This window comes from Ammodytes marinus, assembly GCF_949987685.1.
Source record: "Ammodytes marinus genome assembly, chromosome: 22".
NCBI lineage: Eukaryota > Metazoa > Chordata > Actinopteri > Uranoscopiformes > Ammodytidae > Ammodytes > Ammodytes marinus.
In genome coordinates, this window is record NC_137226.1 from 20,337,989 (window position 1) to 20,355,498 (window position 17,510).

General features: G+C 40.5%; 1 protein-coding gene across 1 annotated transcript; it reads right to left on the bottom strand.

Moving 5' to 3' along the window:
• Window positions 1-11,618: 11,618 nt before the first annotated feature.
• LOC307268437 (fish-egg lectin-like) lies at window positions 11,619-13,846 on the bottom strand (the record flags this gene model as incomplete). The annotated part of the gene is made up of 5 exons (XM_080051068.1): window positions 11,619-12,370; window positions 12,853-12,977; window positions 13,086-13,303; window positions 13,437-13,673; window positions 13,792-13,846. 5 exons carry the CDS (start codon window positions 13,844-13,846, stop codon window positions 12,229-12,231), a joined length of 777 nt encoding a protein of 258 aa, XP_079907194.1. The 3' UTR covers window positions 11,619-12,228.
• Window positions 13,847-17,510: the final 3,664 nt, after the last annotated feature.

A 17,510-nucleotide genomic window follows, 5' to 3' on the forward strand; every position in this document is an offset into this window, starting at 1 on the left:
CTCCTTACACACCTGCCGCCATGTGGTGCGGTCAGCAGCAGTAACTTCCAGGTCCTCAGGGCTGATGTTACATTTCTTCAATGTGGTCTTCATCTGGTCCTTGTAGCGCTTTTTCTGCCCCCCAGCCGAGCGTTGGCCACGACTTAACTGGCCGTACATCACTCTGCGGGGCAGTCGGTCCTGGGGCATTCTCACCACATGTCCAAGCCATCTCAGCTGGTGCTGGGTGACCAGAGCCTCAATACTTCTACAGTTGGTCTTCGCGAAGATTTCAGAATGAGGAATATGATCACGCCAAGTAGGGATGGCCATTTAGAATTTTTTCTTTAACCGGTTAACCACCAGAATTAACGGTTATTAACCGGTTAACCTTTAAGATTTAAAGGTCACATATTATGCTAAATGCACTTTTTAAATGTGTTCTAACATATCCATGGGTCCACAGTGTGCCTAGAGACTGCCAAAATATTTTAAAAAAATAACAATCTCTCCTGTTCTCACTCTCCCCCTTTCTGAAAGCCCCACCCCTCCCCCCCAATATACTCCAGTCAGAATTTTCCCCTTTTCTGACCTCACAAACTGGAAAGCCAGAAGCTTCCACTGTGCAGCCCACACCCCTATTTCTTATTGGTCCACGGCCCTGACAGACAGAGGGCGAGGCGTATCTGGCTTCGCTTCCGGACAGGGGGCGGGGGCAGCTCAAAGATTGTATATTTACGAGGGGAGCTGCAGCTCTTTTTAAAAAATAGGCCATTGTGAGATTAGCTGAACATCAGCATAGTACAATACATTATCTGAAAGTTTTTTTCAGCAAACAATTAAAGAAAAACGTATTAGGGACCACTAAGACCATATAATATGGTGTATAATAGAACCGAAAAGTGTATAATATGGGAGCTTTAATGTAGCCTAAAATAGTGAAATACATGAAGCATTATAGCAGGGCTCCCGACCTTTTTTTGTTCCAAGGACCGGCATATTAATTTAAAAACTATTCAGGGACCAGTGGCCAATTTAAATGCCTACATGTTGACATTCACACGGCACCTTGTCTGTTGTGAGAAGAGGTGTAGTATGCGAATGTAGGAGCAGAAAGTGAAATAAGTGACAGAAAAGGCCGGGACATTTACACACACACACACAGGCTTAGGGGATAGCCTACCGAAACCCGGTGCTAAGTAGTGCTGAGCACGGGGCAACATTTTGAAAGACCGTAATATTGATAAGCTCCGATGTTATCAGTACTGCATAACGATACTTAACGCTTTTGTTGACGGATTTTCGCTGTTGATCCTGGCACACAATCATGGCAGACCTGTGTCTGTGCAGGGGCACTCACTGCCTGTCTGTCACTCCCTCACACACACTCACTGAGACGGTGATAGATGCAGGACAGCATCCACCTCAAGAAGGCTAATGCTAGCGCTATGTTAAGCTAGCGGGAGCCCACGCTGTTAATTAAATTATACAAACATATGACACGGGAGTGTTGTGACCATGAGTAGTGACTGGGAGCGTACCATGGACCTATTATAAAGTTGAGCGTAGCCTACACTACTCGTTTCATTCTTTACCGACAGTTGGCATTCTTACATCCGGTTTAGCGATATCAAAATAAGAGTCCGGATTTCATAGAAATTAAGATATATATTTTTTTTAACCATTTAACCTTTAGTATTAACCGGTTAAAGATCTTCTTAACGGTTAACGGTTAACCAGTTAACCATGGACATCCCTAACGCCAAGTGATGCCAAGGATACGCTGCAGACAGCGCATGTGAAAGTTCTGCAGGGACCTGAGGTGGCGCCTGTAAGTGACCCAAGCCCCACAGCCGTATAGCAGAGTGGTGTGGAGGTTTAAGTCCTTGTTTTGAAAGACCCGGTGTCGCAGTCTACCAAAGGCAGCAGACGCTTGCCTGATGCGGTTCTGGACCTCTTCATCAATGCTGCAATCATCGGAGAGCATACTCCCCAGGTATTTAAATGACGTTACCACTGATAGCTGTTCATCAGCAACAGTAAAGACAGGCATAGTGGAAGGGGGGCTGGCACTCCATTGACAAATAACCTCTGTTTTGGTGGTGTTGATGGTTAAACCCATCCTGCTGTATGCTCTGGCTGCAGCATTAAGGACAGACTTCTGGAGAGTTTGCAATAAATGCGCAATCATCTGCATATTGCAGTTCAAGGACCCTTTCATCAAGCAGTTTGGTGGTAGCTTGGAATCTCCTGATATTAAAGAGGTTTCCATCCAGTCTGAAGTCTACATGCACACCACTGCTATTCTCAATCTCCTTATGGAGAAGCTGAGTAACACAGAGAAGGAATATGTTAAAGAGCACAGCTGCCAGCACACAGCCCTGCTTGACGCCTGTACGAACAGGGAAAGGAGCGGACTCTTTTCCTCCCATGGTCATTCTAGCAGTCATATCATCATGAAACTGACGGAGGATGTTAACAAATTTTTTGGGACAGCCAAACTTTAGGAGGATGTCCCACAAAAGTTCTCTCTGAACAGAGTCAAATGCTTTGGAGAGGTCGACAAAAGCTATAAAAACATCCTGATGTTGTTCCCGGCACTTCTCCTGAAGTTGCCGTGCTGTAAAGATCATGTCGACCGTACTCCTGCTTTCTCTGAAGCCACATGCCTGTGATTCAGGCAGCATTGACTCTGTGATGTTACTGACCAACCTGTTCAACATCACCTTAGCCAGGACCTTACCAGCAACAGCCAGTAGTTTCTTCAGCCTTTTTCACCCACCACTCGTTCTTTGCGATCCGAGTGGTCCTCTGAACTTCCTGCCTTGCTTTCTTCCATTGCTCCCTTGCAATACTGCAGGATGGATTTCTGAGGGCTTTACGATGCAATCTATGAATATTCTCAAGCATGTCATGGATGCTGTCAGAGTTTTCATCAAACAAATCTTGGTGATTCTTACTCTTAAAGCCGACTGTTTCGGCTGCTGCGTCATAGAGAGCAGAGCTAATGGAGGTCCACTTCTGCTCCAAAGTAGTAGTATAGTATAGTATAGTATAGTATAGTATAGTATAGTATAGTATAGTATAGTATAGTATAGTATAGTATAGTATAGTATAGTATTATATATGTGAGTCATGCTTGTGTATTTGTTATTTGTACCTTTACTCCTAGTGGGGCCTCTTGGACCAGATCAATATTGTAAATAAGAAACTGTTCTTAATGTTTTATCTGGAAAAATAAAGGTTTAAATAAATAAATAAATATAGTATATAGTATAATTATATATATTATATAGTAGTATTAGTAATAGTAGTAGTATAGTATTATATAGTATTATAGTATAGTAGTAGTATAACCAGGGCAAGCAAAAGGAAGGCAAAGCTTCAACCTTGTACTTTATTTAAAAATAAAGTTAAATGGAAATGAATATAGATAAATAGATCCATAATCTACAGGCTATACTCGTCGTCCCATTTCCTGCCAAACTCTTAAGTGCTATAAAGCGATCGAGTGTGTTATCAGCTGAGGTGTACTGGGCCAGAGGCGCTGCAGGCCTATTGGTTTGGTTAGCATCATTTGATTACCAGTGTCTGAGTGCTGAGTATCTGGCCTCACGCGCACAGCTAAAAGCTTCCATTTTGGTCTTCGTGGAAAGGATTGGACTTGTTCAAGAGGTGATGTTACGCATTTGTGGAATTTAATACAGTATACCATTCAAATTCAAGCCTGCATGAATATGCCCTCACCACAAAAATACACACTTGTTTTTTTCAGTCACCCACTTCTTGAAGAGAGTCGGCTCCCAGAGTCTGTGTCTATTATCATAACCTGGTCGCACGGCTATGACAAAAACAGGAAGGGAAACAAAATGACAATAATTGTAAGTTAGTTAATTGTAGGTACATTTCTGGGCAGACACCCAGGGTAGGCTATACACAGCCACTCACACACAGAAGAGAACTCAGCAGGAGACGGAAAACATTGGACTGCTCAGCCCAGGTGGGGTACGTAGTGACGTAATAAAAGTGTAGCTGAGACTGAAGCATAGATAGTAAATAATATGGATGTAGCATCCGGGCTGACCTCAGTTATTCACACGGCATCCAATAATCCTGGTTTGTGCGCGTCGCCATTTTGTGAGAGGGGAGGCAGATAGCTGACGTATACCTCCCCGATACCTCCGAGGCAAAGTGAGGGACAACGGGCGGAGAGCTGTCACTCAAGAGATCGCGCCAATACATTTTACAGTTTTTTTCGATTGCTAAACCACAGTGGGCACAACTGGAACGACAAGTGCACAACTCTAACTACACTATGCACAGCAGCGGTTCATTCGGACCAAACTGTAGCTCGTTTTTCATTGATTAAACACAATTTTCAAAACTCTACACACCTATCTCATGGCTTAACCACAGCCTGCACAACACTGTGGATTTCCAGCCCTTTTTTTCAAACACTAACACACTACTGCCACAACTGTAAACCACACATTCAAAACAGAATGAATCCCTTTCAAACACTGCAGATTGCAATTTCAACTGAAACACTAAGATGTCTTGTTTTAGACTTGTTAGTGAACATATACAGTATAAAGGGAAAGCTCAAAAATATATTTTTTTTTGGAAATTTACCAATGAAGACAGGTTGTTGGAGGGAGAAGAGTGGCAGTGAGAGTGTGGATGTGTAGAGGAAGACATAGAGCTGTAATGTCTGATGAAATACAGTAAGGGCTACACTGATAGACCCTGTTGTGAATCATGGTCTCTCATTGAGAGAGGCAGGGTTGAGAGTGCAACCCAATCTGCAAAAATCTAAAGTTGCATCTGTAATACGGAGTTTCCAGCAAACAAACAGCTTAGAGTTGCCTTTCCTTACAGTAAATGACAACATTACAGGATAGATTTCTGTATTACAATTATAGAATATTTACACAGATAAATACTACATTTGGAAATGTTTTCAATAAAATATACAAAATGTGTATCTATTGAAGCAAACTTCAGATTTTCATTTATTTTTGTTTTCCTAAAAAAAACTGGTATGTTATAAAATAAACAATTTCATGTGAAAGAATGTAACCCTTCCATCAAAGACAATATTATGTAATTTGTGTGAAATAACTCAAATTATTCAAACTGTAAAGATTAAAAGTTTGTAATTTGTGTATTGGGGTTTGATGCTAGTGTTTGTACTCAGAGCATACTCTGACTGACAGTGTGTGTTATCTCAGTGAGGACAATTCATAGTGCTGCACTGAGCCTATTTTGCAGGTGAATTGAACTGTTCAGCTCCAATGACTGTTGGTAGTGCAGACTGTAGTTAGAGTTTTGCACATTGAGCTACAGTTGTGCCCACTGTGGTTTAGCGATCGAAAAAACTGTAACCTCCGAAAAAATTCACCCCCCTCAGTGTTGTCATGGAGATATGACCTAAACATACAGACTAAAATGGTTTTGTGGACCAGGCTGTAAATAGGTTTAATAAGACTTTGAAAACGGCCTGTCTAACAAGTGAGTCAAAGAAAAATGGCTCAGTCTTGGTACCACCCCCCTAGTGGCACTTCCGGTTACTACAGTTGTGGTCACTTCCTTATTGGATGCTGGTAAAAATCGCTGAGGTTGGGGCTTGGACTGAAGGCAGCGGTTTTTTATTTATTTACCAGTTGACCTACGTTCCAATTCCAACCCCACCTATGGCCATGAGCCTAAGGTAGTGACCGAAGACTGAGAGTGCAGATACCAGCTGGCTGCTGAAGGAATTTATCTGGGATAAATTGTGGAGATTAGTAGAGGATCTCAGCCAAGCCCGGTCTGAGCTGGGAAAGACAGCTTTTAGCTTCAGTGCCCTGACTCCTGGAACAACTTACAGCAACAAATTAAACTAAATAACTTCATATCCTTTAACCAATTTAAACAAACTATCTGAAATCTGCCAAACTCTACCTGTAACTGTTTTAATTAGGCTATATTGTACTTTCACCCATTTAATTTTAATTGCTGCCACTTAATCTTCACCACTGTGTAAATGTTTCAATTGTTTTTCTCTTCACCTGTTGTTGTGTATTTGATGTATTTGCGTTGAATATTGTTTATGTATTGTTGTTTTTCCTTTGAATTTGTTTGAACTCGACGTCATTGAAAATGAGGGTCACCCCTCAATTGGTCTCTCGAGGATAAATAAAAGTTAAATGAAAAAAAAAATGAAAAATCTAAAGCTCAGTAGAACAACTTCTCCTTTGAGAAGTGGATACAAGTCATTTGAAGTGGTTTCAGACATCTTAAAAACAAGTCTCTCTGACATGACGGGGATTGTGGGATGAGTTGAGCTACCTTTCTTGAGCTGTGTTCAGACAGGCGAAAGCACAAATGTGTTAGGCTGTTCATTCATATCAAATTAACTACTATATAATTAGAGCATGGGTGCCAACACAGAGTGGTGACAGAAAAAGTTGAACTGACTTCAAAGCCTCTTAAAAAATCTTTCTTTTTTTTTTAAGTATCTCTGACAGAATGGATCCTTGGTTGACCTCTGATCCTTGAATTTACGTTCACATTAATTAGAATATTCTGAACAAAATAACTGTATTAGATTGGATGATTTCTGCACTGAATGCTTGCCTGCTACAGTTTTATTATTATAAACTGGTTTAGCCTTCAGTGAAGTGAATATGGGTGTTATAGCAACATGGACCTGGATCCAAAAGAAAACCAACTATCAGAACCAACTGTGGAAAACAGTATTGTAACAAATGAATGTGTATGATGTAAATAAGTTCAATTAAACTGTAATAATACTTTTGTTTGTTTGTTTCACCAACGTTTCAATCTCTGCTTGTATGTCCAAGCAGCTCAGTCTCAGGTTATATCTTCTGGTCTGGTTTCTGGACAAACAACCTAGGTATGGCTTTGTAGAGGATGAGCATGTGTATGTGTGTGTGGACAATGTACAAACCTATGGTGCATGGAGCAAAACAATGTAGAAAATACCTTGGCAGCTCCTGCATTCACTCCTCAACCCCAAAGTGTCAGGAGTTGCTTGGCAACAGGCTAAGAGGTGAATTGCAGTGCGAAAATGGTGGCATCTCAAACGCAGAGAAACCAACCTCTGTCAACGCTGTGATGACTCTGCTCTAAAGGGTATGATTTATCTTTTTAAAGAAGAAGAAGAAGAAAAAAAGTGTCTCCAGCAGACTTACTCTAAATGCTGCGAAAATTGCTCCAGCCTTTGGGAGCAAAATAAAGATTTAGCATTCTTTTAAAATGGACTCACATGGGAACATCATGCATCAAGGCCAGAGCGCAGGCAAGGTCTGCCCTGCATTAGAACAGCCTGGGAGTTTTGAAAATATTTACCTTCTATATTTAAAATGTATACTTCTGAGATGTAATACATTTTCTTTACATACTGTAGGTTGAGTAAAGCAATTGCTTGCAAGTCACAAGGAGAGCAAAAACAAACTTTTATTGATCGTAAATATTTAACAAAAACAGCATATGGAAGCAATCTCTACTTTAATAGAGATTAGGCTTCAAGGAATTAATATTTTAGAAAAAATGTCAAATTAAAAAAATATAGGGGAGAACGAGGGAATCTGAGGCATCGGGTAATGTGAGCCACCCCCTGTATCTAGGCAACGGAAAACATTTGTGGTCATGTGAGATATATGTTTTCAAGCCCCTCTCATTTCCCCATGGCCCTGAAAGAGAGGACCTCATGGTGCTGTGGTAAGCATGTTTTTTCACCAAAATAGGTATTTTGCATGTAAAAGTAAATGTTCTTGCTGTCAACTTAATCAACTGTTGTGCCAAAGCAAATGTATTCACGTAGAAAAACTTCTATCATACGTGTTGATGAACTACCAACATATGAAACCATGTGATGCTGATAACTGAAGATTAGCCTGAAATGCTAAGAGAGGTAGTTTTTTCTCAAATTGTGGTGGTGGGGGAAAGTGAGCCAAATGCTGTGGGGGAAAGTGAGCCACTGTCTCACTTTCCCCCACCATGAGGCACAAGTTAAGTTTAGTCTTAACATATTTTAATGTAATATTACATAACATGTTTTATTTTAATGTCATACACATTGTAGAAAAGCCATCATGCCAAGGACATACACCAGGAAGACAACCTAGGGCAGGGGTGTCCAAACTACGGCCCGCGGGCCAACTGCGGCCCGCAGCCCGCTTTTTATTGGCCCGTGGCCGATTTTAAAAATATAATACAATATGGCCTTTTGAGAAAAAAAAAATAATAATTTTTTTTTTTGCATTTCTTAGTTAACCCACTAGTGCAGGGGTGTCAAAACTGATTGATTGGCCCTTGGCATATTTTAAAAATATAATGTAATATGGCCCTTTTAATTTTTAAATAATCTAAATGCACTCATTATATTACAGAGAAATATGTCCCATAAAAGAAAAAGAGCACCAAGGCCATCCCAGAGGACCCTGCATAATATTTAAATTTAAATTAATATTATTATGGAAAATCTATGTGTCCTTCTCCAATAGCTTCTACACTCTAAAAAATATTTCAAGGGCTTAGTAAATGTAACAGTAATATAAAAGTATTTTTTGCTTGAAAAAGATGAGTAAACATCATTTTGGTGAGCATTTGGGTTAACTTAATCAAAATCCATGAGTAAAATTTAAACAGAAATATTTGTGTGAAATGTAATAAATAAAGTAAGTTTATTTAATCAACAAAATGTATTACTTGACTGACAGATTACATTGTGTAAATATTTTAGAATAATTACTGTATGTTTCATTGATATTTTTGAGAATAAACTATGAATAGAAAATATTAAGTAAATCTACTCATTATTCATGGTTTGTTTTACTTGATTTATAAGCTTTGAAAGCTACTCAATATTTTTGAGTGTAAAAATGTTACATCAATTAAATTAAGTAATATGCAGTATCTGTTTTTAGAGTGTAATTCATCTGACACAGTGTTTAAATTTTTTTCATACAAAATTCTTCAGCTTTAGCCTCTTAATTTCCCTCTCAAAGTGCACCAGATTCATGCATTTCACTTTAAAAACTTAAAAAAATCTCCCGGGGGGGGCATACCCCCGGACCCCCCTTGGAGGGGCGGGATCTCGGCTGGCTACTATTTTCACAAAGCTGGACATTAGACGTAAAAGCAGAAAACACTGGGTGTATTAATGGCATTTAACAAGCGGGGGGATGTATCTTTTTAATGTGAAAGTAAAGTGTTGCCGTGAAGAAGGATTACAATTTACGAAGACACTATGAAACTAAACATCAGAGCAGCTACATGTCCTGATAAATGTTATTTTTGCAAAGTGGCCCGGCCCTTCGTAGATTTTTCTGTATGTGGCCCTCAGTGAAAAAAGTTTGGACACCCCTGACCTAGGGTAACCACACGGAAAGAGCCCCTTCTCATCTTTCCCTGTAACCTTCAGGGCTGGAATGTAGAGTAGGCCTAGTTGTAGAGTATGACAGGCTGATGTTATAATCCAGTTGGGTCTTCTCCTGTGTTCTGAGTCCCAGGCTGTTCTAGCTGGTTCTGATTTTCCTATGCTTTGACCCCCAGACACTAGCTGGCTCTAAGGGTCCTGTGTCCTGTGTGACCCCCAGACTGTGTTCTAATCTAACTGGTTCTATGTGTTTAGAAAATTTGCTTTGCTTAATTGACCAAACCCCATTATTCTTTTACTAGTCCGACATTAGTTCTGGAATGTGTGGCTAGCTTTCAGGATTCTTACTGTTACAATATGTGTTGTTATGGTAGTTTCAGAGTGGAAAAAGTAAGTGGATCAGTTTACCCCACAGCTGGGGTAAAGTGAACCACATGACAACTTTTTTTAAAACAATCATATTTTCACTGCCCTTTGTCTTGAAAAAATTCTGCTAATGCCCATTTCTAGGAAACATCCTGAATTAATGGGAAATGTGAAAATTTGAGTGATAAATCATTTTAGCTTGCTTAGAGGGGAGCAAATGTAAAAAGTGGCTCAGATTACCCCGTTCTCCCCTATGTACATATAATAATTAAAAAAGATCCTGAGGGACCAACGGAAAATTAATAAATAAACATAACGTAAAAAGGGTAGGTGCAATAAGCTAAGGCTTCAGCCTACACCTTTTCGATCAATACTATTTATAAGAAATCAATGTATAAATTAAGATGACAACTTTGTGTTTTTTTTACTTATGTAATGTTGTGAATCTGTGTGATCGAAAAAAATAAAACTTAAACTGTTAGTGATATACCGCTTGTGTACATATTTGGGCGTTATGATGTAAGCTACTGCTTTACATATGTGTTCCATAGGAGAAAACAGATTTTTCCTAGAGGAGCTTGCCCCAGTTTGTCAGCCAATGTTACTCGTAGCGGCAAACCACAACGATACAACTCTCCCATTATAATAAATGAGAACTGCCACACCGAGCCCATCCGCGCAGCAGCAGATGGACGTAATACATGCTGAAAATGTCTAAAATAGACTTGAAATCTATCTCTGCCACCATCACACTGGACACACAGCCTGAAAGACGTCACACATCATCTCTCTCCCAATGAACACCTACTCTCAAAGAGTGCCATGACTTTCACCCTGTTGCCCTTATTCAAGTTTTGATGAAGGCACACAGGAGAAATGTCACTCACATGCCTTCTCAGTCCATACAGGAGGGACTCGACCCTTACCAGTCTGCATACAAGTGAGAGTGCAGCACTGAGGACGCTGGTGCTTCTCTCTCGCACACACACACACACACACACACACACACACACACACACACACACACACACACACACACACACACACACACACACACACACTTACTTCCTGTACTGTGCAACAACCAACATATTGATTATAAGGGAATTGGATGCTAAACCATTTCCCATGAAAATGGGCAGATTTTATCTTATCTTCTTGTCCTGGCGCAGTGACTTCCTTGAATCTTAAGCCTCAACATGAGATTGCCAGTCAACCAGCAAAGACTAAAACAAACAAGCTGTATTTGACTGTTGCAGGCCTGTGTGTGCTCTCATGTTACTGCAAAAGATGTGTACTGAACAGAAGACATGACATGCTTCATTCATTACCATTCACGCTATTCATAATGCAATGCTTTTAAACACTCAAAACAGATTTTGGAGGGTCATCTATCTATTTATTATAACAATACATCAGCAAATGTAATCTTTTTAATAATGATCTAAGACATGGTTTGGTTGTGAATGATTATTGGTGTAGTGTGGCAATCATGCAAGGGGCCAAAGATGATCTCCTTCGTTTTGAGTGTGAGAATGAGGGCATTTTGCTCCAACCGTTTTACCAAGTTATCCACCATTTCCAGATATAGGTCAAGTGTTATTGACCATGACCAGCTATTGCCTGTTAGTAAGAAAGGATCAGTAACAGTGAACGAGATGTGGATCTATATCCATATAATTCGTTTTGGCAGTAGCAGTATGTCCGGTTTTATTGTATTAAAGGCAGAGGAGAAGTTGATAAACTATACCCTGGCATATGGTTTTATCTTTGATGGACACATTTAGAGAAAATTGTTCTTATGTGAGAAACATATAGACCCCTCCCCCCTCCCAAACACCACCACAAATCATAACATGAACATTTTATATACAACATGACAAAGGTCAGATAAAATTGCTTTCATTATGATTTATTAGCAGTAGAAAGTAGGCCCACTGGCAGGTGGAGGTTAAACATATATTTGATTTTTAAAAAGTGATCTATAGCCCTCAAGGTATATCATTGCTGCATTAGGTTACTCTTACTCTGCTGATTTGTAATTGACATGTATCATTTATGTTCTACAGTCCAAAAAGTCTGATTAAGAAAAATAAATTGTATTTGTTAATCTAGCTGTTTACTGTATTTTCTAGCTACTGTAGAGAGATTTATTCATAAATCACTAAATTTGAATTCAGATTAACACATTTTGTACATTGATGTTGAATCATTTCAGAGGAAAGTCACAGTGCATCTAAGAATGTATTACTTGCAGCCTAAGTAGTAGTAGTAATGTAGCCTAATAACAAGAGTAGAACGAATGGGTACACCATAGATTTTACATGTAGAAGAAAAATCAAATGCTAATCAATTATTCATAGTGTACTATGCACTGAATAATCTGGAAGAAGGAAATCATTTTCTAGGGATCAGCCAAAACAGCACTTAAAGAGATTCCTGTTAAAGAAAACCTCTTTCTGATTGGTGCACACTGATCAGCTGCCATACCGGAGGCATTAATGTGTGCACTTCAGGAGCAGACCAGAGGTGGTCACGACCCAGAGTTGGCCCAGGTCGTAGCTCACGTGACGGATTTTCATACACATTGGGATCTGGACCCAGCCTGAGCCTTCTGGGCGAGCGCTGCTGATGCCAGTTCTGTTTAGAAGAGGGTGGAGAAATGTAGGAAATCATCACATTCACAATTCTGTTTCCATCAGCAGGAAGTTTGCATGAGTTATTTGTGTAAGTAAAAGCCACATTGAATTATAGTGCGGTAGGCCTATGTTTTAGTTGATTATGATTTATTTTCAGTATCATTTGGATTTTCAATTAATACAATTAAAAAAACTAAATTTCTTCCATTTATCTTTCCGTTCCTACAACAATATACAGAGAGAATGGACATTGTTGGGCCTATTTCGAATGGTAGAATCAATCCTGATTAATCCACAGCATCATGTGATTAATCTGATTAAAAATTGTAACCGTTTGACAGCCCTACTTTTTAGAAGATTCGCTCTTGCTGTGTTTTAATCATATACTAGAATATTGTGGGTCCAAGTTGTGACCCTGTTGTATTAACACACTCCAAAAAGATTATCTCCAATGTGATTTCCAGACTGCAGATCCTGGCTTACCTTTGGTAGACATTGCCATGTCTGTTCGCTCCAATAACGGTTCCATCAGTCGCCACTTCAATCATTGCCAGTGACCCACCAATCTGTGTCCACCCACTGGTGCTACAGGTGGTCGGGGTCATGGACTGTAATAAGAAGCAAACAGAGTTGTTGTCATGACCAGTAAGTGAGTATGTTTCATGTGCCCTTAAAGCAACAGTAACACCACCAAGAGTTACAAGAAAGTGTCTAACCTTTGTGACAAAGATCCGGTTACTTGAGTCCACTCCCCAGCATCCGTACAGCGGGCCACAGCTGTAGTACTTCAAGGTGTTTGGCAGGTAAGTCCAGCTCAGGCTGCCTCTATAGTAGAGGGAGGCTATGGTACTTCTCACACAGCTGCTTCTGTAGCTGCCCGATGCTACTCCCACAAGCTGATCACCTCCAGCATCCACCTGATGCATAGACAAACCTGAAGAGGAATCCAACACAGAGGGTCATGGCAGTTCAGTTTCATTTGTGCACTGGAAATTTGAAATCTTTAACTCAGGGACATTTATACTGCTTTTGTGCTTGTGGAAATAGAAATAATAATTAATAGTCACCTGTGGATGGTAAGAAGGTTCCACCCACGTACTTGTAGACCCGGTTTGCGGTGGTAGTCGCCCAAAGTCCAGCTCGTCCCACTGAGACATGCCTGAACCTAGTTGTGGTCATTCTGTACCAAGACGATCCAATCAGGAAATATGGATAGGAGTTCCGGTCTACTGCGACCACTTGCCCCTGGCCAGCATCAACCTGTACAACATTGTTCAGTTGCGGAGCCTGGCCGCATGTCCATGCTTCAAAGACAAAATCATAACCAATGTAGGTTTAGAATATATTTCCACTTTTAAGAAGAAAAGAAAACAGCTTCAGCAATTATTTTTTTTTTATGAAAAATTCAAGTGACTGACTCACCATGACTGATGGCCAGGAAACACAGCCCCAGCAAGAAGGCTGTTACAGCTCTCATCTCGTCTCTGTGGTTGTGGGTCTGTAGTCAGCGGTGAACCTCAGGATGTACCTCTGTATCAGTGGGGAACTGCTGCTCTACACCCCGTCTTGTTTGGCTGACTTTTATACTCTTGATCCAAAAGTCTGAACCATGTGACATCTGCTGTAATAGCTGGTTCTGCAGGCTGTTTGAGGAAGCGAGGAGGCCATTGTTGTTCTTATTTATTTCCTGTAACAGATAATTATCTGGTGTGACAGCTTTTGTAATGTAAAACTGACTTTTGTTGTTTTTGTAAAACTTTTTTTTGTGTTGGTTGCATTGCTGAAATCATGCAGGTAAACACAATCAGGTGGGACAAATTGAGTGATGAAATGGTCCAATGAAATGAGAGATTGGGTGGCACTTTATGAAGCAAAGATCAAACCTGGGGCCTCTACGAATAGTCAAATCTCCTATCCTTCGAGCCTCCTTTCCTATAATTTAACCCTAAACGTCATCGGGGTCAAGGAGAGAGTGTTTTAAGTGTTTTAGCCGAGTTAAATCTTCCTCTCTTCTCTTCTCCTCTCTTCTGTTTTACCTCTCGTTCTTATTCGGGTCGGTAAACTCCATCGGTGGCTTGTTGCTTTAAATATTGCCACCGTAAAGGATTATGGGATACCACTATCTCCTTTCCTTTCGCATAGGGTCCGGAGTAACCTATGCTAAAGGAGGGTTAAAGGATGAATCAAGGCTCCTTTCCTAAGCATTTTGAGAATTCGAACCATTTATCCGCCGAGTACTTCTGGGTCATCTCGATAGGAAAGGAAATTTCCTATGCAAAAAAGAGAATCGTAGAGGCCCCAGGTCAGTTTAAGCTCACCAAAGTGAACCCATACAGGTCAGACATGCTAAGAGGGAAGGAAATCTCAGAGGACCTCATGAAGAGAAAAGTGACAGCACAGTTGTCTGGGGACTGCAATAAATTAAATTAATTAAATGTGCTGTAAGCGGAATGGTTCTTTTAGCTAACTTCCTGTCAGTTATTGCAGTTAGCAGTCCCCTCGCTCGTCCCTACGTCACCACATTAATGCACTGCGGTCTTCAAGCAGCGAGTTATCTAGCATCATCTCAGATCCATAAGTGTGATAAAACATGAAAAAAACCATCAAAACATTGGGAAGGATTTTTACCTGCTCCGCCATTGTAGGCGCATACACATTCACCCATCTGTTGCTCTGGCATGCACCAGCAGTGAGACCATGGAGGATAGAGTGGCAATACCTATTTGATGTCCTGCAAACATATGGTGTGGGTGTTCATTTTCTCTGATGGGTTCAGCTTTTGTATTCCAACCCACAAGCTGAAATTCTAACTAATGGATTTATATCAGGGGTGTCAAACTCTGGCCCGCGGGCCAAATCTGGCCCGTTTCAATATTTAATCTGGCCCGCGAACCAATTCGGCAATTCCATTCAATTTGGCCCGAGAAAAAAAAAAAATTATCATGATTTTTTTTTTTTTTTTATCATGTGGAGCCTGTGCCATGTTGGCACGTCGCACACGCTCCCAACCGTTAGGACACTCGCATAGCTTACCACTAGGAATGTCTGGTGAAAGTTCCACAGCTCAGGATTTTAAGCCATGAATTGATGAACTTGCATTGAAGAAAATATGTCAGTTTTCTAATGGCTGTAAATAGGCCAATCTATGGGGCTAAATAGCATGCTAATATGATGATTGATTGTGTCAACTGTCTAAGGATGAATGCTAACATTATCTGGTTTCTAACTTTTGCCTGAAGTTACAATATAGCTCACTAACTAACGTTAGATAGCCGCTGATAGCCCACCCCTTTTGTTTCCAATGGTGGCTTTGCATTTCATTACCAATGTAAAGTGTCATAAATAGTTAACACTGGTGCTGGGTCATGATTCCTATAAAAAAATTAAATAAAAAAACGTGATATGTTTTGAATGTGCAGAAAGTTTTGAAAAATCCAAGAGAAAACATATTGTGGCTCAATCCAGAATGCCTGAGAGCCTTACTGCATTATAGTCCTTTATAATTGTTTCACCAGGAACCTGAATGTTGTCTTTTCCTTTACAAAAATAAAGACATTTAAAATAAAGACATTTCCACAATAAATTGACGCAGAAAAGGCACAGAAAACCAAAACAAAAAAATCCACCAGAATACAGGAAATTAAGTGTTTGACGCACAAAAATTTCTGGGGGAGCACCCCCATACCCCCCACATATAATTTGTCCCCCAAAATATGTAAACAAAATCTAGCCTATGCCTCGTATGTACGCAGGTTATATACCTAGATATGTTGTTTAAGTTTTGGATTAAAAAGAAGGCATGTCAGTAAGCGACATGTCTGGCCCTTCGTGTGATTATCATGTTGTAATTCGGCCCTTTGTGAAAATGAGTTTGACACCCCTGACTTATATCAACGCCATTTAGGCTTAACCGAGGAACGAGACAGGGCTGCCCCCTCTCTCCCTTACTCTTCGTCCTGGCTATTGAGCCACTTGCCATGGCAATTCGCAAACATGCTGGCATTACAGGAATTAAAGTCGGAGGCATAGAACATCGTATCTCGTTGTACGCGGATGACGTCATTTTATTTTGTTCCAGATTGGAGAAAACACTTCCTAGCCTGCTGAGTTTGATGAGAACATTTGGTACCTTTTCATGCTATAAAGTAAACAATAGTAAATCAGTGAAATGAATTAAATGTGCTGTAAGCGGAATGGTTCTTTTAGCTAACTTCCTGTCAGTTACTGCAGTTAGCAGTCCCCTCGCTCGTCCCTACGTCACCACATTAATGCACTGCGGTCTTCAAGCAGCAAGTTATCTAGCATCATCTCAGATCCATAAGTGTGATAAAACATGAAAAAAAACATCAAAACATTGGGAAGGATTTTTACTTGCTCCGCCATTGTAGGCAAATAAACATTCACTCATCTGTCGCTCTGGCGTGCACCGGCAGTGAGACCAATGCTGTGTCTGAAATCGCGCACTTCTGTACTTACACTTACTTTTTTGAGTGCACTTTGCGCAAAACCGGAGAGTGTGCCAAAATGCAGTGCACTGTAAGTTCCTCGGTCGTGCACTCAAAACGGTCTAAAACTTGAGTGTGGAGCGATGGACACTTTCCACACTCAACGGCCGCCATCTTGCCTACGTAGCGGAGAGGACGGGACATTAAAATCAAAATAGAGGAGCTTGAAGCAACTGTGGAGACTGACGCGCTCTACAAAAGTTAAATTACACATTTGTTTAGTTTTTCCGTACAACTACACTGTTTTAGACTGTATCCGACCGTTTAAAAAAAAATACCACCGAAGAAGAACCTTCAAAATGCAAAGTCATTTCCGGTAGGTGCGCGACGGCAGTTTGGACAGTGCACTGTAGAAATGAGAGCACTGCGTCTATAAGTAAGTGTACTGTAGGGATAATAAAGTGCACTCAATGTAAGTGCACTTACGTGAGTGCGCGATTTCAGACACAGCACATGAGTGAGACGGGTGTCGGTTTGTAGCGTTCTCTCTTTTGATAGGATATTAATTTCGGGATCCCCCGAAAAGTTTATTTGCCGATTACATGCAGAGCAGCTGACTGAGAGATTGGCTATATGAAACGCGCACATTATGTAAGTGATCACTGTATGAATAAAGAGCGATTTAACACTTATATT